Genomic DNA, 22,652 nt, shown 5'->3' with positions numbered 1-22,652 from the left:
ATCCTCTTGTTATGAGTCCGTTATCAACATTCATCATTGTCTGTATAACAGAGTTGTCTGTTTTGTTTTGCTTTTAAACGACCATCTATAAGCGTGTTATCGGTAAATTATCGACGAGTTGCTGATTTGTTATCAACAGTAGGAGTTATTCTTGACCATTATCATCGTGTTGTCGGCTTGTTATCAATAAAAAACATATGTAATTCTGCTATCGATTGCCGATAATCCATCAAATATAACAAACCTATAACAATCCGCTTGTCGATAACCCTTCAATAAAAACCCAATAATACGCGGATACCAAATACACGGCTCATCTACAACAAATATATATTGATGAACAAGAGGATATCGAATGTTATCGATGACAAGCTGATTACACGGCGATAGCATTCAAATAATAAATCGAGGAATCATGAATAACTCGCTAGTAAAGATTACTATCCTTAATATAACGAAAACAAATCAATTACGATTTCCTCTAAAGGCTTACGCTGCGTCAACAGCTGACGCAATGGCTATGTTCTCAATCCACAAACAACGAAATGGAAGCACCAAACAAACGCTAAAGGAATTCAAATAGTTACGTTTTGCTTCGTTGTCAATAAATTTCCTTGCAGTCTTCTAATTTTGCTCGATTTTATTCTAATTTTAAATAATTGGATTCAATTTGTAAAATTATTTTCATTTCTGAACTAAAGAATTTGTTATTAACATTTTTGGAATGACGAAAAATAAAAATTTGGGTTCTCTTTCTAATTTCATTTTGACAGGAAAATTTGCAATGTGCGTTCTTTCTAAGTGTCGCCAGCGCCAAAACTACTCAAAAGTCGAATGTATTCGGACCTTAGTATGTAGTATTGAAACTCCATAAAATATTCTACACATGGTTTCAAAAAAGGGCCAAACTAAGTTGTTCCGAAATGTTCCTGAAATAATTTCGAGATGGTCCCGAAAACAATTGTGAAAATATCTATATTTTAGAGCGCTAATGAAGCTGCGTTCTTTCTATACTCAGCTGAGCAGAGCTCACAGAGTATATTAACTTTATTCGAATAACGGTAATCCGGCATAAACTAATCGAGATAGATATAGACTTCTATATATGAAAATGATCTGGGCGAAAAAAGAAATTCATTTAGCCATGTCCGTCCGTCCGCCCGTAAACACGATAACTTGAGTAAATTTTGAGGTATCTTAATGAAATTCGGTATGCGAGTTCCTGAGCACTCATCTCAGATCGCTATTTAAAATGAACGAAATCGGACTACAACCGCGCCCACTTTTTCGATATCGAAAATTTCAAAAACAGAAAAAGTGGGATAATTCATAACCAAAGACGGATAAAGCGATGAAACTTGGTAGGTGAGTTGAGCTGATGACGCAGAATAGAAAATTAGTAAAATTTTGAAAAATGGGCGCGGCACAGCCCACTTTTGAAAGAAGGTAACTCAAAAGTTTTGCAACCCGTTATTGGGCAGTAGTTGAAGATATCATGATAAAATTTTGCAGGAAGGTTACTCCTATTACTATATGTGTGCTAAATAAAAATTATGATCGATGACGAGCACGCCCACTTTACAAAAAAATTTTAGAAGTCAAATTTTAACAAAAAATTTAATATCTTTACAGTATATAAGTAAATTATATCAACATTCAACTCCAGTACTGATATGATGCAACAAACTACAAAAATAGTAGAAAATTTCAAAATGGGCGTGGCTCCGCCCTTTTTCATTTTATTTGTCTAGAATACTTTTAATGCCATAAGTCGAACAAAAATTTACCAATCTCTGTGAAATTTGGTAAGGGCATAGCCTCTATGCCGGTAACTGTTATCTGTGAAAATGGGCGAAATTGGTTGAAGCCACGCCTAGTTTTTATACACAGTCGACCATCTGCCGTTCCTCTTGGCCGTTAACACGATAACTTGAGCAAAAATCTATATATATTTACTAAACTTACTTCACGTACTTAACTCGACTCACTTTATCTTGGTATTAAAAATGAGCGAAATCCGACTATGATCACGTCCACTTTATCGATATAGAAAATTTCGAAAAATGAAAAAAATGCCATAATTCTATACCAAATGCGAAAAAAGGGATGAAATATGGTGATTCTTGGTCACCCTGGTCTACATTTTGGTCGATATCTCGAAAACGCCTTCACATATACTACTAAGAGCCACTCCCTTTTAGAACCCCCATTAATACATTTAAATTGATACTTAAAATACTCTTTAATACCTTCCATTTGATACACATGTCATACAAACACATTCCAGGGTTACTCTAGGTTCATTTTCCTACATGGTGATTTTCCCTTATTTTGTCTCCAAAGCTCTCAGCTGTGTTTGTAATGTTCGGTTACACCCGAACTTAGCCTTCCTTACTTGTTTATATTAGGAGATCTTCATCTCATTGTCGTATATTAGTTCCTCCAGGGAAATTTTTTGATAAAACTTCTAAAATCCCCTATCTATTTTATGTTGAAAATATGCCCTCTTTGTGGCGTTACTGAAAACATAATTCTTTTTAGTTTTTTTTTTTTTTAACTTAAATTCGATACTTTTTGTACTAAATTTTTCGGACGTTTCACATTTTGTTTACCTTCCAGTTAAGTACAAAAAGTTTAAAAAATTCTTAAAACCGATAAATAAATAAAAATTTATTCAAACATTTTGAACTATGCAGTAAGCAAAAAAAATTGGGGTATGTAGATAACGGACACCTTAATATCGTATATATGCTTTGAAAGCTTAGTTTAATATTTTTCTTTAATCTTTTTTCTGCTTTTCTATTATACTTTTTATTCATAATATGTTGTTTTTGCATTACATCATTTAATTTGTACAGCCACTTGTTTTTGCTGGTTAATTTTTGAGACAATATTGAAATATAAAAATAAAAACAAGTGAAATAAATTTACAGAAACTAGCAAAAGGAATAATGTACACTAGCGAACGTAGCAAGAAAAGTATGTTAACGCAACCGCGCGTTAAAAAAGAAAGCGGGACAGAAAGGCTTGAGTGCTAGCCACAAAGAATGACACCCGAAAATTCTACCAAAAACCCGGAGACAGACAGGTGCTTAGATTATGGAGGGAGCACCTATTTTTTCCGGAGAGGGAATGGAGAGAGCGATTTAGTTAACCCTAGAAAGATAACGCTATTTTTTTATCCTACAAAGATAACGTACGTCTGAGAGACGTGCTCAAGTTTAAGAACCCTAAAGATACAAAGAACTTGTTTTTTTTGTTTGTTTTTTTTTTTAATTATTTATTTGATATATTTTCATTTGTTTTAAATGTTTTTTAAATAAAAATATTGTTTTTTAATATATTAAAAATTACATTTGACTTGTCTTGGACTTGTCTTACAAAAATCAGTCTTTTTCGAAGGGCCTCAATTTTTAGTAAAAAAATTTATATAAAAACATTTCCTTGTACTTCAATTGAATGAACTGTTTTAAACTATAATTAAAAAAATATTAGCTAAAATTACAATTTTAGGCAAAAATCTTAGCATATAAAAATCACGTATCACAAATCTTTGGCCGCGATGGACTCCTAAACCACTGAACCGATTTTGAATTTGTTTTGTACCCCGTGTGTAGTTTGATCTAATTTGAATTATAGGATAGGTTATGTCTCAGTTTATAGTCTCAATATTATTTTATTGCAACTTTTTTTTATTTGTTTATACGTAATAATAAAATGTTACGTATACGCACCAGCACTCACATTTTCAGGGGTGCGGATATACTTCCGTGTAATTGGTTGGTGTTTAATAAAACAACGTGAAATATTATAGCGAATGATATGAAGTATAGCACATCACCAGGCCCGCCGAGAGGGTGGGGGGTTTTTGAGGGTTGTTGTTGATGAGTGTTTTAGTACAGAGTAATATATTATCCAGAAGCGGACTGGGACTGGGATTAGGACTAGGGCTGGGACTGGAATAAAATACATAACACCCTCTGGGACAGGCAATAAGGGATGCAGAAGAATGAGAAGTAATTGAGAGAAGAGAAAATTGAGAAGTAGATTAAGAAAGAGATAGAATGAGACGAAGATGGAGATAGATGAAGCGAAAAAGACGGAGGGAGGAGTGAATAAAGGGATTAGGAAAAAGTGAAGAGGGGGGGGGGGCGGCAGAGTCCGACGGAAAAAGCTTATTAAAATGTATGCAGATAGGCAGGACAACGTCTGCCGGGTCTTCTAGTTACATATAAAATTTGTAGTCACGTAAAAGATAACGATACGTCTCTTAGACGTATTTGTGAAAAAACAATCGTATATATTTCAGCAAACAAAAAAAGTTACTACTGAAAAATTGAATTTTCTCTCTTAACGATTGTGGGAAACTGAGAGCAAAATTAAAAGGACGTACGCGTTACAGACGTACGTTATCTCACTAGGGTTAAAAACAAGGCATGATAACCTCCAACCAAATTTTAGGCCGATTTCGAACGTCATCTGCAAGGTAGATGAGTTTTCACTGAGCAGCAGAAATACAATTGTTTGCCAAATCACTGCCAAGGTGCAACCCTGGATAGAAAAACTTTTTTATATGTGAAAAAATTGTTTGCTCGTTTTTGATGTTGATTTGCCCGCAGCTCTAATCAAGGATCTTCGTTGTGGTAGGCGGATCACGCTACAACCACACCCTGGCGGCCGGCAGAGAGCGATAAAACGCCTAGGGGAAATAATAAATCCGAACGGGAAATCTATGATGATGTTAAAATAAAAAATGTGATGGCGTGAGTGTTCTTTTTACAGTTAAAAATAAGGGGGAATCCTGTCAACCTTCTTAGTAACGCATATATGTTTCGCTGCAGCGCACTGCGCGAAAGATTGATATTCACCGTAAATCAGCAGCTTGACCCTTATCAGTGCGGCTTCATATTTGAGAAATCTACCATCGACAAGATTTTAAGCTTCATCTGCTCTTTGCGTCATCTGCTCTCCGATATAAGTGATGATTATATGCTTGGTGTGTCAGGAGGTAGTGAAAGTGAAACTTTTTTGGATGGTAGTGAATGCGAAGAAGATAATAATACTCGATCTACTAGAAGTGATGGTATTGGTACTGTTTCAAACGGTGATCCATTGTACCTTTCGAAAGATGGAACACATTCCAATATGTACGCAAGTACTTCGTTTTGATGATGCTATGAGTCGCAGACAGCAAACGTCTCCAGATAAATTTGCTCCCATTAGAGAGGTATTTGAAAAATGGTCAGATCTATTAGCAGACTATTACAACCCACACGAATGTGTAACTGTTGATGAGCAGCTACTAGGTTTCAGAGGCCGGTGCAAGTTTCGGCAGTATATGCCTTCCAAACCAGAAAAATATGGAATCAAGTTTTGGTTGTGTGTCTGCTCTGAAAGCTGCTGGGTAAACCAGCCGGTGTGAGCATATGCGAAAAAAATCAGGGTCAACGAGTTGTTTTGGATATGGTTTCTGGGTTGAAAGGTCACAACGTGACAATGGATAATATTTTTTCCTCATATGGCCTCGGCCAGGAATTATTAGCAAGAGGTATTACAATGGTGGGAACTATGAGAAAAAATAAGACATCGATCCCTCCAATTATCCTAAAATGCAAAAATCTACCATTGTTCAAGTCAACATTCGCATTCACAAATAATACTGCACTTGTTTCTTACATTGGAAGGAAAAATAAATGTGCAATTTTACAAAGTACTTTGCACAACTCTATCGAAGTCCAAGACGGGACTAAAAGGCTACCATCTATTATAAACTACTATAATAAAACAAAAGGTCCGTGTATGGTAAACTTATTTATATGTGTTTTTTTTTTTTGGATGACTAAGTTTGTTTTTCTTTTAAAACAGGAGGAGTCGATACAGTTGATAAAATGCTTTCATGCTATAGTTGCAAGAGGAAAACTAATCGATGGCCCATGGCTGTGTTTGCCAATATAATAGAAATATCTGCTGCGTTCATAATTTTCAATGAAATTAATTCTGATTGGCAGCGTAACCAGAAAACAACTATTCGAAGGAATTTTATAAAGGAACTAGGATTATCGCTAGCCACACCATATATGGAAAATAGAACTGTAAACCGAGAACCAGTCCAGAAGCAAATTTAGTTGAAATTGCTTCCTCATCTAAACATGTTACATCTAAAAAAGTGTTCCACAACAAATAAAAGGCAGACAAAGGTGCTTGATGTGCTGGGAAAAAAATGAAGCTTCCAAAAATAATACTACCATTTGCTGCTTCTGTAAAAAAGGGGCATGCAAGACCGTTCATAATAGGAACATATGCATTAAATGCATCGAAAATAAGCTTGCCTAATAATTCTTTAAAATAAAAATGACTACTTTTTGTAAAATAAATAAAAAAATTACAATTTTGCAAAAGTTATTGCGTACTTAAATACATTTTGTATGTTAAAAAATTTGAATAACTACATATGCGTCGAAAACGACGCAGGAACGTCAGAAACGTAAGTTTTTTTTAAGAGCAGATGAAGGTTAACTAAGCACTTTGAAAAAAACCGTGAGATAAGAATTGACACACAAAAATGTGGGTTTGGTGGTAAGTGAAAACAAACCGGATCAGCTGCTTTCATCAAGTAAAGAGGCAGCGTATTTGCGCCTTGACAACCAAGCGATTCTTGGCAGTCATAATTTCGAAATAGTAAAAGGCTTCGCTTATTTGGGAACCAGCGTTAAAACAAACTACAACATCAGCTCGTAAATCCAGCGAGGTATCACTGTTGCCAGTAGATGCCACTTTGAACTAGGTAGTGAAATGAAAAGTACAGTCCACTCTCGGAAAACGGAAATCCTGTTCTACACGTCACATATCTTACTCACGTTGCTGTACGGCACAGAAGCGTGGATTGTAACTCAGATGAGGTGGCTCTGGCGGTGTTCGAGAGAAAAGTTTTTCGAAAGATTTATGACCCCTATGCGTTGTACACGGCAATTAACTAAGAAGATTTAATGATGAGTTGTTCCAGCGTAAGCAGACACCAACATAGCCCAACGAATTAAAACACAGTGGCTATACTACATGGTAGAGATAATGCGAAAGAAAGATGATGCTCTGGTTAAGAAAGTATATTCTTAGGAACCCGCCTATGGAAGCAGATGTAGAGTGTGACGCACACTCCTCTGGAGGGACCAGGTGGAAAACGATTTAAATAATAAAAATGTAAGGTGCGACAACCGCCGACGAGCTTTAGGCCGAGCTTCTCTTCCAATTTGCGGTTTGCTCCCTAGAATTTTTTTTACAAATTGGCGGGACAGAACCTACTTGTTTTATGACGAAACCGAACTACGTCTGCAAGCCAGATGTGTTTTCACTGAGAGTTTTTCATGGCAGGAATAGCTTGTTAAACACTACCGTGAGGCGACCCCGTTAGAAGAATTTTCTTCTAATTTAAAAAACTTGTTTCTAAAATTTTGACGTCGGTTTGCCCGGTGGGTGAAGCCAGGATCCTCGGTGTGGTAGGTGGAGCATGCCATCATCACACCATGGCGGCCGCTAAAGAAACCGATTTGGTGTGACGAATTGTCGCCAGTAAACCCTCAGAAGAAGCGACTCGCACGCCTTGTTGGCCGTAATCTTTTAAATGGTTAAGCGTTGGGTAAGCAAGGAAGTGGGGTTATTGCTTTTCTGAGTGGCACAGAATTAGGAGCTAAGAGAACTATTGCCTTCATAATCTAAGCACTATCTGTATATCGGTTACCAGGCCTTGGTTTTCTTTTTTATAGGAGTTTTTCTCGAATTTAAATCATTTTCTATTGCCAAAATTTTGGGTAAATAATTTTGTACTTGGCTCGGCACGTATTATTTTAGAGATATGTCCCTTTGCTCTTGCATACCGTCGGCTTAACTTGTGCACTCAGAGAGCAAGTGTGAGATTCGATAAGCGAAATCATTGACCAAAAGTACCTGCTTTGCCCACCTTGGCGTTGCAGTTGCAAAGCACGACTTTCATAACATGGTGGGTGCAGCTCACATATGTGAGTCATCTGCACCAATCCGATCTAGGCAACGAACATTCCAGATGAATTCCCCCAAATCATAGCAATGTAAACCTTTGACGTAGTCCCCATCAGCAAAAAGTTGTCTCTTTATATAATGTTTTTTGGAGTGTGGTTTTGTGATGAGAGTATTACTTGCACGCTTATTCAGCAAGCTGCTTGCTCAAAGACAGACGCCTGTTTCCAATCGCATCTTATGGTGGTCAGACGCTAAGATGAAGTCAACCCACCAACTAGCTCCTAAACCGATTGTAACGGAGTCGTCTAGTCAAATTGTCACCTTTTTACATAAGCAAACAACTAGATGAATGTTAAGTAGCTACCCATGGATAACCTGGCCGCCAGTGACCGGCAGTAGTAAATCACTTGAAATGCATACAAAAGAATCGCTCTGGGCATTACGTGGTGAACGGAAGTCAGAAACTTTCCCTGCTTGCGTGGTGTTCTACACAAGGCTTAGTTATTTATATTGTAACGAATTTTGCGCAATTCCTCTTATTTGCAACCTTCCACTAACGTTCGTATCGCTAAACTGTTGAATAAATAACTCCAATAATTAGTAATGCAAAATGGCCTTTATTAAAGTACTTCACAATAACACTGATACTTCACAATCAATAGTTTGCTTAAATGAAACTGATTGACGCGCCTCCACTGTTGCTGCCTTTTTATACTCTGTGATTTCTCGTTCGCATCTTCTAGGCGCTTCCATTTTTAGAATCTACTAGTTGGCCATCAGCTATAAAATTACTACGTTTTTAGCTTCTCATATGCGCATGTATGTGTGAACACAATTATAATTGCATACTTTTGTGAGCATCTCAGATAAGATATATGCATGTGTTTGTATGTGTAAGCGACACTTGCACAACCATTGTTTACTTTCGGGCAGGGATGCCACCGTTCCACCGTTTCTGTTGAAACACTTCAAAATATTATCGATAAAGAAATTATCAAGATAAATTCTATCTCGTTTTTAACTGAAACGAAAAGCTTCCGTTAACGTTAAAAACGTTAACAAAAACGTGATACTTTATGTTTCAATTGTGCTGGCAATGCTATAGCCATGGTGAAGCCGTAAGGTGGTAACAGCGAGCGGACATACACACACAAACTCCATGTAATTTGTTTGTGTAATTCGTTGGTGGTAATGTCAAAAATACTCTGAGAAATGTTCGTGCTGTCAAAATTCATGAGAAAAGTTGCAATCAGCTTGGCTAATGCTTTCACCTTTAATGACTCCGCCATCAATCAGCTTTGCCAGCATAGTTTGAAATTAATAATCAACATAAACGATTTGATTTCGTTTTGATAGGGCAGAAAACGAAACAAAATCATTTCGTTAATTTGACGTTCTTAACGTTAATAAACGAAACGAAATGACTTTGTTTCGTTTATTAACGTTAATTATCGTAACGAAATGATATCGTATCGTTGGTTAAGCATGCTTGCTTTCGGGAGTATCTCAGATTTATGCATGTGGTTGTGCGTTGCTTCTCCACTGCGTGTATGTACATATGTGTAGACATAATGATTGAATTATTGAAGTGCATACAAGTCACTGCTTAGCATCGTCTTAGATATGATAGTATCCCTTAATGCTGCTAATATTCGTTACAATATTAAAAAAACTCTAATATTATAACTCAAACTATGCCAACTATTTCGAACTTTTTATGAAGCGCTCAGAACTTTTTGAGTAACCAGTTTGAACCCCAATCATTTCGAGCCGCACAAAGTACAAGTTATTATTATTATTGTTATTATTTATCTATTTATTTATTTAGAAAATATAAATAAAATTAAAAATATTTATGAAGAAAACCAACCTTTTTATGGAGGAAAACCTGAAACAGCATATAGAAAAAAAAAACAAAATTATCTAAAATCAATGCGAGTTTTGAGAGACCCATAACTCGTACTTTTAATTTAAATAGATTGGGCTACAAAACTGCATACCCAAAAAATTAAGAGAACATCAAAAAAAAAGTTAGATATTTTTGTACAATTTTATCGAATTTTCTAATTCGTTCTAAAAGGTTTTTGAGATTGGTTTGTATATTTTAAACTACAAAACTCATAGAAATCTTTTTCCAAAATACCGAAAGTTGATAAAAAGGGCTATTTTTATGCCGCTGCTGTATCCTATATGTATCTACATGTGTTGTATGTTGAAAAAGCAAATAATTCAGTCATGAGGAATTAAAAAGTAACACGTATAAGTCAAGACCATAACGAACATCACAAAAATTATATCATACCAAAAACTCGCAAAGAGTGAGCTACTAAATAAAGAAAAAATAAAAAATAAGTTCATTAGACATTTTGAAATTTATGCTTGGCTCGTTGCATTCAACACTTTGTATGCAAGGGAAACTCTGAACAAGGACTCTGATATGAAGTAAATTTATTAAAGTTTTTGTGACAAAGTTTACGCTTGGTGAAGCGAAATTCAATTTGGTTTTAAACAGATTTTTTAAATCCAATTAAATGATATTTTCATACGTGAGAAGATTGTTTGTAAAAGAAATTTGAAAATGATTTTTTGTTGATAAAATTATAAACTGATGAGTTTTATATATGTATTCTAAAGGACCTGGCAGACGTTGTTCTGCCCAAGCTGTGATCAATCTGCGTAACTTTAAGTAGTTTTTACCTCTTACTCTCCCTTCCGCTCTCTCCTCATTTACCATATCTTTTTATTCACTCTTTCCTCTGCCTTTCTCTTTTTCTGCGTCTATTTCTCCCTCTCCGTCTTTCCCTCATTTCTTTTCCGCTGCATCTATACCTATCTCTCTCTTTTCGTCTAGCTCTATCTCTCTTTCTTTCCCTCTTTCCTTTTCTCTATAGTTCTTATAACTTTTATGAATCTCTTGTTCCCAGTCCCAATCCCAGTCCCATTCCCAGTCCAAGTCACAGTCCCAGTCCCAGTCCCACTCCCAGTCCTGGTCCCAGTCCAGGTCCCAGTTGGTCCTTGCTCCATATCCTGGAAAAAAAGAGTCATAAATACTTATCAAGGCAAAAGGCTATCTATATACCAAATTTCAGACAAATCAAACCGTGAATAGTTCGAATAGATGGGTCTCTGGTCCACTTCCCGAAAAGAAACTTCACAGGAACGCTCTCTCAAAATGGATCAAACTGCACACGGGGCGCAAATTTGATGAAATCTTTAAGAAGCCCATCGGGGGGAAACAACGAGACACGAAATTTATATATTTATATTAAAGTACTACCTCCTTCAGCTTAATTCAGCTTACCCGAATCCAAAAAAAAGGTTTTTTTTTTCAAAAATTCTTATAAACAAAATCTAAAGAAATGATAAAGAGGTGATTCTATCTAAGACTTATACAATCTGTATTTTTTTTTTCCATGCACTTACCCCGTTCTCGCAAAATTCGTCCAAAATATTATTACTGCTTCAGAGAGTGCAATTTCAGATTTTGTATAATTCTGCGGAAAATGACTAAAACCATCCACCAATGGTGCACCAAATATATAAGGCAAATCTTCACCATGCACCGTGCCCATACGTTGTGGGTAATCGCCATCTTTTGTTTGATAGTCGAAAACATAAAAATAACAACGTCCTGCATGTATACCCGATGCGGTCGATGCTGAAGCTGTACCTCCTCCACCCGAGCCACTATTTGAAATCGGAGGTGGTGAATTGACTGCTAATTGATCACCAGTTCGTATAATAGGTGCAACAAATTGCGCATCGGATAGTGCTGCAACAGCTGTGTCACGCGTATTTATGGGGTGTTGGGAGGTGCGATCCCAATCTGTGTATTCGTTGACAATCTGTAAGACAAGGCAGAAAATATTTATTGATTATGGACTGCGTGTGCTAAGTTGTTGGTATAACGTATTTTTTATTATAACATCTTTATTCTTAGCATATTGAGTTGGTCTCAGAATCGGATATTATCTAGTTTTCATACCCCGAAATGTAAGAGTGGTCCTACCCTTAATATTGCCTTTTTAGACAATACTTTTGTTTTTGTTTTTTTATGATTGAGACTGAGACTGGAACAGGGACTGGGGCTGGGACTGGGACTGGGACTGGGACTGGGACTGGGGCTGGGACTGGGACTGGGACTGGGACTGGGACTGGGACTGGGACTGGAATTGGGACCTGACCAACGTGAGCCAAAGGAAAATGTGGCCGAAATCGATATTTTAACCGGAGGAATGGCCACTATGGCAACTACGGGTCGCCTAGTACTGGGACTTGCGCTGGGACTGGGGCTGGAACCGGGACTGTAGCCTCACAACCTGACTAACCTAAGCCAAAGGAAAAGGTGGCCGCAGTTGATATTTTAACCGGAGGATTGGCCACGAAGGCAACTACGGGTCGCCTCCCCCTGAACAGTATGAGCACAACGGCTAATGGCGATCGAGGGTAACTAGGTACGTATCGAATCCCTTTTCGAAACAATCTTCCCCGTTATTTTAATCACCGAGACGAAAGTTCTTTCCGCGAAAAAATATGATGAAAGTGTATCTAGATGTGGCCGACCCTCGGCAGTGATAAGCCAAACGCTCCGAGTGTATTTCTGCCATTCAGTGAAAATTCATCTGCCTTGCAGATGCGGTTCTGAGTCTAAATAAAATATGAAGGTCCCGTCCCTTCAATTTGTAGTAAAAATTAAAACGGAGCACGAAGCAAATCAGCTTCAATTCTCTTCGGAGGTTATAGCGCCTCACTTTTTTTTATCGATTTTTTATCGAAAAGTTTTCGGTTTGTTATTGGAGTTAAATATAATGATTATCATGAATTTGTTATAAAAAAAGAGTTATCAAGTTTTTTTATCCCTGATAGCAAGTATACCGAAAGCCAATAAGCAGCCTATGACTCTGCGATAACAAGCCGATACACAGTGGTCGGTCTTATATGGAGTTGGTGGCCAAAAATACTTCCGGTAGAGATATCAACGTGAAACTTTGGTCACGGCTTTAAAAACATGTGAGAATTATTTTTTCAATAAAATTGGTGCGGGTGATACCTTCATACAGATCGACAAACACCCACTTTCACCTAATGCATACAAAAAGTAAGTAGATGTGGGGGCAAAAGTGGTAAGATGTGTCTATCGCAAATACAATGTTTAATAGGATTAAATAGAGAAATTAAAGTTGTTAAAAGATCTTGCATACATAACAATAACAAAACAACAAACACACAAAAAAGTTTACATTTGTATATCGTCGGTTGGATAAAATAATGTCGTATGTTACATGTGAGTACATATAACATACGCCAATAATATATCAGGTTGATGCTATCAGAAAACTGTCGCAAAACACAGTTAGTGGCAGAAAGTGGCAGCTGATATTAACACTTTAGAATTATAAAACTATAGCTAATAATTAGATATAAATCTCAAAGTAAGGATCGGTGAGGAACCCAACTAAAACTTTAGCTAAAATTGAAATATTTGTGCAAATAAACACTAATAAAGAATGGACCAAAAAAGAGAAGGCGATTTTTCCTTTAATACAGACATAGTCTTGTTGAATTTTGCCTAAAAAAATTTAACAATAGCTCTTGTAAAAGAATTTTGGGATTTAAAATTATAAAGGTAGAACACGCGCTCAATTAATAAATCCCAAGTACATGGTTTGCCTTGAAAGATTGCGCTCCAGCTTTATAATTTTAAATCCCAAAATTCTTTTACAAGAGCTATTGTTAAAGTTTTTTAGTCAAAATTCTACAAGACTATGTCTGCATTAAAGAAAAAGTGCCTTCTATTTTGTGGTCCATTTATATAAAGTTAGTCCTTAAAATTTTTTTATCGTCTTTTTATTTTAAATTTTTTAGTACTGCCTACAATAAAGCAATTGCAACTTTGATTAGTAATTTAAGTAATTCCGAAGTGAAAATTCTTATATTTATTCGTTCAAACAGCTGCAAATCGTGGTGAAAATCGCATACGCCTGAAAGTCTAAAAGAATCGTGGTGAAAGTCGCTACGCCTAAAAGTATGAGAGGACGCGCATTGAGTTGGGCCTTCAACGAGGTGGAATTCTACAACGCCTGCAAAACTCAGGAGGCTAGCCATGAAGGTATGGCATAATCTTCTAAAGAGTTCGACTTGTGCGTTACGTAGCTCAAATTTTTTGATCAAACATTGCACTTTCACTGAGTTTGAAACTATATTTCAGGTTCCAAGTTTCTAGATATCCAGGAAATTTATTAAAAATTGATTGCAAGATCCCAAATTTAAAACTAGTTTTCTCAGTATCTCGATCCATGTGCCACCTTGCGGAATTTTTTGAATAAAATATTGCATTTTCACAGGGTTCTGACTTACGGCCCAAGTTTCATGTCTCTAGCTCATCGAGAAGTTACTCGAAAATTGATCGCAAGATTCCCCCGTTTTTAAAGAATTTGTAGTTATCTTGACTAGCGCGCCACCTAGCGGAACTTTGTTTCCTTTGTTTTATTGTCACCAGGCCTCTAACTGAGTGCTAAGTTTCAAGTCTCTAGGTAACCTGGATGTTAGTTAAAAATGGATTGAAATATTCCCAAATTAAAATTTGTTTTCTTACTATCTCGATCCGCGTGCCATCTAGCGAATTTGTTTTGATCAAATGTTGCATTGTCATCGAGTTCTGACCCACGGCCCAAGTTTCAAGTCTCTAGCTCACCGGAAAGGTACTCAAAAATCGATCGCAAGATTCCCCTCGTTTTTCAGGGATTTGTAGTTATCTCAATTAGCACGCCACCTAGCGGAACCTTGTTCACTACAAATTATATTGTCACCGGGTCTCGAACCACGTGCTAAGTTACAAGTCTCTAGGTAACCGGGAAGTTAGTTAAAAATGGAATGAAAGATTCTCAAACTAAAATTAATTTTCCTAATATCTCCATCCATGTGCCACCTAATGAAATTTTTTTGATAAACTATTGCATTGTCGACGGGTTCTGACTTACGGTTTAAGTTTCATATCTCCATCTCACCGGGAAGCTACTCAAAAATCGATCCCCTCGTTTTTCAAGGATTTGTAGTTATCTCACTTAGCGCGCCACCTAGCGGCATTTTGTTTTCTGTAAATTGTATTGTCATCAAGCCTCCAACCGGGTGCCTAGTTTCAAGTCTCTGGATCACCGAGAAGTTAGTTAAAAGTCGATCGCAAAATTTCCATTTTAAAATTAATTTTCTGTATATCTCGATCCTTGCGCCACCTAGCGGATTTTTTTCACTCGCATTGTAATGTTTCCCAGATCTGAACTATGTTCTAAGTATCAAGTGTCTAGCTTTACGGGAAGTTACCAAAAAAGTCCGTGGGTCAAAAATTCGTATGGAAATGAGGTGACAAACATGAAATGGACTTAATATAAAGGTAATAAAAAAAAAAAAAAAACCACACAAGTTAATACACTCAAATTATTTCAGAATGAAGTAAATACTTTTGACTTCAATATTCGTTTAAAAGGCTGTTCTAATAAGAGATACTAACGACACATTTGGTGACAAACTTTTCACTTTGATTTTTTTATTTTTGGCATATGGAACCGACCACTGTGCGATAGCTCGACGATAATAATTTGCTATACGCTGTTACCGATAAGAAGCTAACGATACTCTTCTCAACAAGCCCAAAATTATTTGTTTAGATAAAGTTGCTTCTCTTGCGGCGAGATCTTGGTAGGTTTGGTTGAAATGACCGGTCCATGAGGACCTCACATAGGCTACATGAGGCCGTTATGCTACCAGAAGTGTGTTTAACTACCAAACTGAAAAAACCAAGACTTATATTATAAAATAACTCCATCCTCTTGGCAAATACTAGAAGGTCTCTAGGAATTATGCCACTGACTACGATATGACAGTTATATCACTCCTAATAGCTGAAGTCTTAGCCTAACAAGCGCGGGGCACGAGCACAAAGCGTTCGCGATCGTTCCTCATACAATCCGCACTTCCTACATCTACTTTCACTGACCAAGCCTAATTTAAAAGCATGCGACACCAAAAGATATTGCCCAGTCAGAATACCCGTCACGAGCCTACAAACCTCTCTTTTTAATGATAGTAGCAATTTTGATAGTATAAGGTTGTAAGATGTACACATAATTTTCTAAATTTTACAGCGCCGCGTTTGGACCCCCGCCTTTTCCGCTTGGTCGATTATGTGCACCTATAGGCTTCTCTTAATCTCGCCCAATCTAATTGGAACGTCTTCGAAGCATGCATTTTGATAAGGGATGATGGAAAATCGTTCTAATATACACTTCTATGTTAATACATCGCGTATCAGGATTACTTGGTACTCACGCATTTTTTCTAGCTGTAACTGTAGTTTTTAGAAACAAAGCTAATGCTATTCTGATCTCCCACTAATCGGTTGCGTGCTTGCCTCAAAACTATTAAGGCATTTGGGTTAAGAATTGCACTTTACTGACTGACTGACTTTCACTCTCCTTCCAAGTACATTTGTATGAAGGTAAAGTAGTGATTTGTGCGTACACACTTTTTAACAAGGACATTGAATATCTTTCGCGTGCAGCGAGGTACAAATATGTGTCTATAAAACATAGCTATATTTAAATTTGTGACAAGTGTTTTCCTGGCATGAGGGTGGTTACGCACATAAATTATTACGTTGCTATGTATAAAAGTGCGTTTATTAAAAATATATATTTAATTTGTTTTATGGGTTATGTGACCCACAAGCGTAACTGTAAGCAAATAGAGGCGTGAGTAGATATAAATAGGAAATGTAGCCTTCATACAAGCAACTAACGGCAATTGTTTATATTATGAATATGTATATATGTTTGTGCCTGTCACTTCAAGTGGGCGTGTTCTAAACTGCATGATGTTGTATGAATATACATTAGGTAGGGTCAGAACTTTTTATACTCAGTTGAGCAGAGCTCACAGAGTATATTAACTTTGATTGGATAACTGTTGGTTGTACAGGTATAAAGGAATCGAGATAGATATAGACCTCCATATATCAAAATCATCAGCAACGAAAAAAAATTTGATTGAGCCATGTCCGTCTGTCCGCCCGTCCGTCCGTTAACACGATAACTTGAGTAAATTTTGAGGTATCTTGATGAAATTTGGTACGTAGGTTCCTGGGCACTCATCTCAGATCGCTATTTAAAATTAACGATATCGGAATATAAACAAGCCCACTTTTTCGATATCGAAAATTTCGAAAAACCGAAAAAGTGCGATAATTCATTACCAAAGACGGATAAAGCGATGAAACTTGGTAGGTGAGTTGAACTTATGACACAGAATAGAAAATTAGTAAAATTTTGGACAGTGGGCGTGGCACCGCCCACTTCTAAAAGAAGGTAATTTAAATGTTTTGCAAGCTGTAATTTGGCAGCGGTTGAAGATATCATGATGAAATTTGGCAGGAACGCTAGTCTTAATATTATATGTATGCATAATAAAAAATCGGAGAACGACCACGCCCACTTCAAGAAAAAAAGAAACAAATTTTTTAAAGTCAAATTTTAACAAAAAATTTAATATCCTTACAGTATATAAGTAAATTATGACAACATTCAACTCCAGTAATGATATGATGCAACAAAATACAAAAATAAAAGAAAATTTGAAAATAGGAGTGGTTCCGCCCTTTTTCATATAATTTGTCTAGGATAATTTTAATGCCAAAGGTAGAACAAAAATTAGCCAATCCTTGTGAAATTTGGTAGGGCCATAGATTCTATGACGATAACTGCGAAATTGGTTGAAGCCACGCCCAGTTTTTATACACAGTCGATCGTGTGTCCTTCCGCTCGGCCGTTAACACGATAACTTGGGCAAAAATCGATATATCAATACTAACCTTAGTTCACGTACTTATCTGAACTCACTTTATCTTGGTGTAAAAAATGGCTAAAATCCGACTATGAACACGCCCCCATTTTTGATATCGAAAATTACGAAAAATGAAAAAAAAATGCCATAATTCTATACCAAATATGAAATAAAATAATTAAAAAAATTTTTTAAGTTAAACGGTTTTATTGAAAACAATACTTACATGAAGTAATAATAATACGAAAAGCTAGAAAATAATTAGGTAGGATCAAAGCCACAGATTGATAAGGAGTGTGATGACTAGTACCTAGGACCTACCTAATTATTTTCTAGCTTTTCGTATTATTATTACTTCATGTAAGTATTGTTTTCAATAAAATCGTTTAACTTAAAAAATTTTTTTAATTATATCATTTTCAAGTTTTTAGTCTTTATTTAATTGCCTATTATTTCTCATTCTATATAGTTCATTTAGTTACTCATTATTACAAGGACTCTTTCCTGACAATTTGTTACAACCCAAGTCCTCAATACATAATCCTTCCAAAGACTTTACTCGACTATGCGCCACGTATGCTTGTCCCTCCTCCAACTCCAAAATATTTTGATGTCACTTCTACCGGACTGTATGTATTATGTGTTCCAAATATGAGCCAAATCGGGCCACAAATACGATTTTTGTGAATATCTCGATCCATGCGCCACCTAGCGGCGATTTTCTTTCACAGGTCGATTTCTATTCTTGTATGTATTAAGTGTTCCAAATATGAGCCTAATCGGTCTACAAATACGATTTTTGCGAATATCCCGATCCATGCGCCACCAGCGGCGATTTTTTTCTTATTATTGCATTGTCATCGGGTTCTGAACTATTGTCCAAGTTTCATGCTTGTAGCTTATCGGGAAGTTACTTAAATTTCAATTACAAGATTCTTTCACAACGGTCGTGCAGCAGTGCATGCGGCCATGCGGCCTGTCAACTCAAGCTAAATAAAACGGTTTAAAAAAAGGATGAAACATGGTAATTGGATTGGTTTATTGACGCAAAAAATAACTTTAGAAAAAACTTTGTAAAATGGGTGTGACACTTATCATATTAAGTAGAAGAAAATGAAAAAATTCTGCAAGGCGAAATAGAAAGTCCTTGGAATTTTGGCAGGAATACTGTTCGTGGTATTACATATATAAATAAATTAGCGGTACCCGACAGATGATGGTCTGTCGCCCTGGTCCACATTTTGGTTGATATCTCGAAAACGCCTTCACATATACAACTAAGTGCTACTCCCTTTTAAAACACTCATTAATACCTTTAATTTGATACCCATATCGTACAAACACATTATAGAGTTACCCGTGGTCCACCTTTATGGCGATATCTCGAAAAGGGGACCACCTATAGAACTAAGGCCCACTCCCTTTTAAAATGCTCATTAATACCTTTCATTTGATACCCATATCGTACAACAAATTCTAGAGTCAGCCCTGGTCCACCTTTATGGCGATATCCCTAAATGGCGTCCACCTATAGAACTATGGCAATCTCCTTCTTAAATTACTATTTAATACCTTCCATTTGATACCCATTCATACAAACACATTCCAGGGTTACCCTAGATTCATTTTCCTACATGGTGATTTTCTGTTTTTTGTCTCCGTAGCTCTCAGCTGTGTATGTAATATTCGGCTACACCCATCAACTTAGTCTTCCGTTCTTGTTATTTTTGTTTTTTATAAGTATTTTTCTAAATGCGAACCAGGTCATAGTACCTACAGCAACAAGCAGAAATTAGCAGTGGAAATTCTGTGAATTTTGAAAACTCAAGTCGCCCTATGCTCCGAATAGGAGCGATAAGTTGAGCTTCTAGATGACTATGGTATTAATTTTAACTTTTGTGATTGTCAACTAGATGTTCAATTCTATCTAGGAATAGAATAATCTTGGGATGTCGTATGTCCAAATCAGTACAAGAATACCATGATTTTAATATCGATAGAATTATCTATTGTACTAACTCAAAACAGTCCTATCAGATCTACCACGCGCGAGTACAAACATCTGGTCGCCTGCGTTCCTGAAATCCAAGGATCAAATCCATTTAGGACATTTATACAGCTTAAGAGTTTAATTTCCTTAACAAATTTCTTTATAGTAGTTATGTACTTGGGGTTGAATCAAACATTAAGTCTAATCCCAAAAACTTCTGGCATTTTATCGAATCCAAAAAGGGTGGATTTGGGGTGCCTGCTGCTGTTTGCTTGGGTGATAAACTTGCTACCTCGCCCGCAGACATTGCAAATTTATTTGCCAAATTTTTTAAATCCAACTTCACAATTGATGAGGTTGTTTCACCAAACTATGATGGTCATTCTGACCATGTATCAGCCTTGAATTTCAATGACCTACGGCTTACCACAAACGACATTAGTAACGGTATCAATAGTCTGAAAAACTCTACTCAGACTGATTGAGATGGTCTAAGTACCGCCCTCCTCAAAGATTGTTCTGCTATTGTAGCCACACTATTGGCCATATTTAACCAATCTCTAAGTTCTGGTATCTTTGCGGATGCCTGGAAACTTGCATATATTTCCCCCAATTTTCGAAAATGGCAAAAAGAATAACGTGCCTAACTATAGGATAATATCTAGGCAATCTATAATTTCTAAACTTTTCGAATGGATTGTTAAGGGTAAAATATATTTTGCCGCAAAAAACTTGTTACTACCAAACCAGCATGGCTTTGTTGTAGGACGGTCTACCGTCACAAACTTAGCCTTATTTAGTGCATATTGCATTGAAGCATGCTCTTCAAGTCATTAAGTAGATTGCATTCATACCGACTTCTCTAATGCTTTCGACAAGGTATCTCACAATATGTTACTACGTAAGCTCGCTTCCCTTGGTTTTCACTCTGTATTTCTCAGGTGGTTGTATTCCTACCTAAGTAACAGACGCTGCATGGTCTCTATTGAGGGTGTATTTTTAAACTCTTTTACTGCCACCTCTGGGGTACCACAGGGGAACATCTTAGGTTATATTTTTTTCATTTTGTTCATTAATGACATAGATAGATTGGCAATCCGGTGCCGTAATTCGCGTCTATCTCTCCATCTCAAGAAATACTTTCATGTCACATTTTCTAAAATTCACAATGTCTTCACTTTCTTGATGATATTAAAGACTTAGGGATTATTTTGGACTCCTCGTTCTCTTTCAATAACCACCTACTCCTCAGATCTCTGTACCTTGAAATGGCTTTACTTATCGTTTGCTCGTTCCAAACTGGAATATGCTGTATTTATTTGGAGGACTTATCACAAGTTTGTAATGGACAGGATTGAGTGAGTCCAAAAGATTTTCCTAAAATTTTGCCTACAATCCTTACATTTTTCAAACCCAATCACTTCTTATCATTCCCTCTTGCTGCTAATTAATTTGAAATCATTAGAACTCAGAAGGACAACCCTTCCCTTGTCCTTCATTTTCGGAGTTCTTAATAGAGACATTGATTGCTCCTCTTTACTGCACGCGATTCATTTTCTTATTCCAAATAGGTCTCTTCTTATAACCCCTTTTATATTGTTACGAACATTAGCAACAACAAGGGGTACTGTCATCTCTAAGTGATGCTATGGAGTGACTTGTATGCACATCAATATATCAATCATTATGTCTACACATATGTACGTCCACGTAGCGGAGAAGAGACGAACAAACACATGCATATATTTTATCTGATTATCTAATTATCGAAGTGTCATTCACAAATACACGCGCATATGAGAAGCTATACACGTGCATCTGTAGTTAAAAATTTATAGCAGTAACTAAGTAAATTCTGGAAGCGCTTAGAAGATGCAACGAGGAAGTCATAGAGTATAAAAGGTAGCAACAGTAGAGGCGCTGCAATCAGTTTCATTTATCAAGCTATTAGTTGTGAAGTATCAGTGTTATTGTGAAGTGCTTTAATAAAGGCCATTTTGCATTATTACATATTGGAGTTATTTATTCAACAGTTTAGCGATACGAACGTTAGTAGAAGGTTGCAAATAAGAGGAATTACAGTAAATTCGGTACAATTGGTGTCAGAAGAGGAATTGTTGAATAAATTCCGAAGATTGGGAATACAACTTGGACATGGCAAAGTTGAGTGAATTGATGATCCAGCAACTGAAGGAGGTGTTGGAAATCCGTGGATTGGCCACTTTTGGCAATAAATCCCAGCTACAAAGACGACTAAGTGTAGCTATGGTATTTGAAGGAATAAATTCTGAGGAATATGTTTTTCATTTTGTTAGTGACAAAACAACAACAAAAATGGAAGAAAAAAACGAAACACTGCAGACAGTGACGAACACAATATCTGCACAAACATCGAAAATGGCATCTCAGCTGGAGTCACAAGAGGCACGCCTCAGAAATGGCGTCGCAAATTTCATCTCAATTGGAAGAACAGAAGACATATATGTCATCTCAACTGGAAGCGCAAGAGGCACGTATATCTGGAATGTCGGAACAAATTTCGGAAGAGGTATCATCGCAGCTCTTTGCGAAACTGGAAGAGCAGGATGCAAAAATTTTACAACTCGAGGGCAAAATTCATACCGAGAATGCAGCGTTGAAAGGTCTTATGCAACAGTTACAACTAAGTCGCCCAGCTGTTCCAGTGAGCAATCCGAAAACAAAAACTCCATCTTTTGACGGTTCTGTTCCTTTCCAGGTATTCAAGCTTCAGTTTGAGAAGAAGTCAGCAGTGAGCAACTGGAATGCTGGAGATAAAGTTGCTGCACTGTTCGTGGCATTGAAAGGGCCTGCAGCT

At 36.7% G+C, this 22,652-nt stretch overlaps 1 protein-coding gene across 2 annotated transcripts in view; it reads right to left on the bottom strand.

The window, feature by feature from the left end:
• The window catches only part of Nlg4 (Neuroligin 4), a 735,191-nt gene that overhangs the window by 361,645 nt on the left and 350,894 nt on the right, over positions 1 to 22,652 (bottom strand). For both annotated transcript variants that reach the window (XM_067789474.1, XM_067789484.1), the window contains exon 8: positions 11,416 to 11,837. In XM_067789474.1, the coding sequence (XP_067645575.1) occupies positions 11,416 to 11,837 (422 nt within the window). The remainder of the gene's footprint in view (positions 1 to 11,415; positions 11,838 to 22,652) is intronic.

The sequence above is a fragment of the Eurosta solidaginis genome, chromosome 1, assembly GCF_040869045.1.
Source record: "Eurosta solidaginis isolate ZX-2024a chromosome 1, ASM4086904v1, whole genome shotgun sequence".
NCBI classification, from domain to species: Eukaryota; Metazoa; Arthropoda; class Insecta; order Diptera; family Tephritidae; genus Eurosta; species Eurosta solidaginis.
Note: the sequence above shows the minus strand (reverse complement) of the source record. Positions and strands in the feature narration are given on the sequence as shown.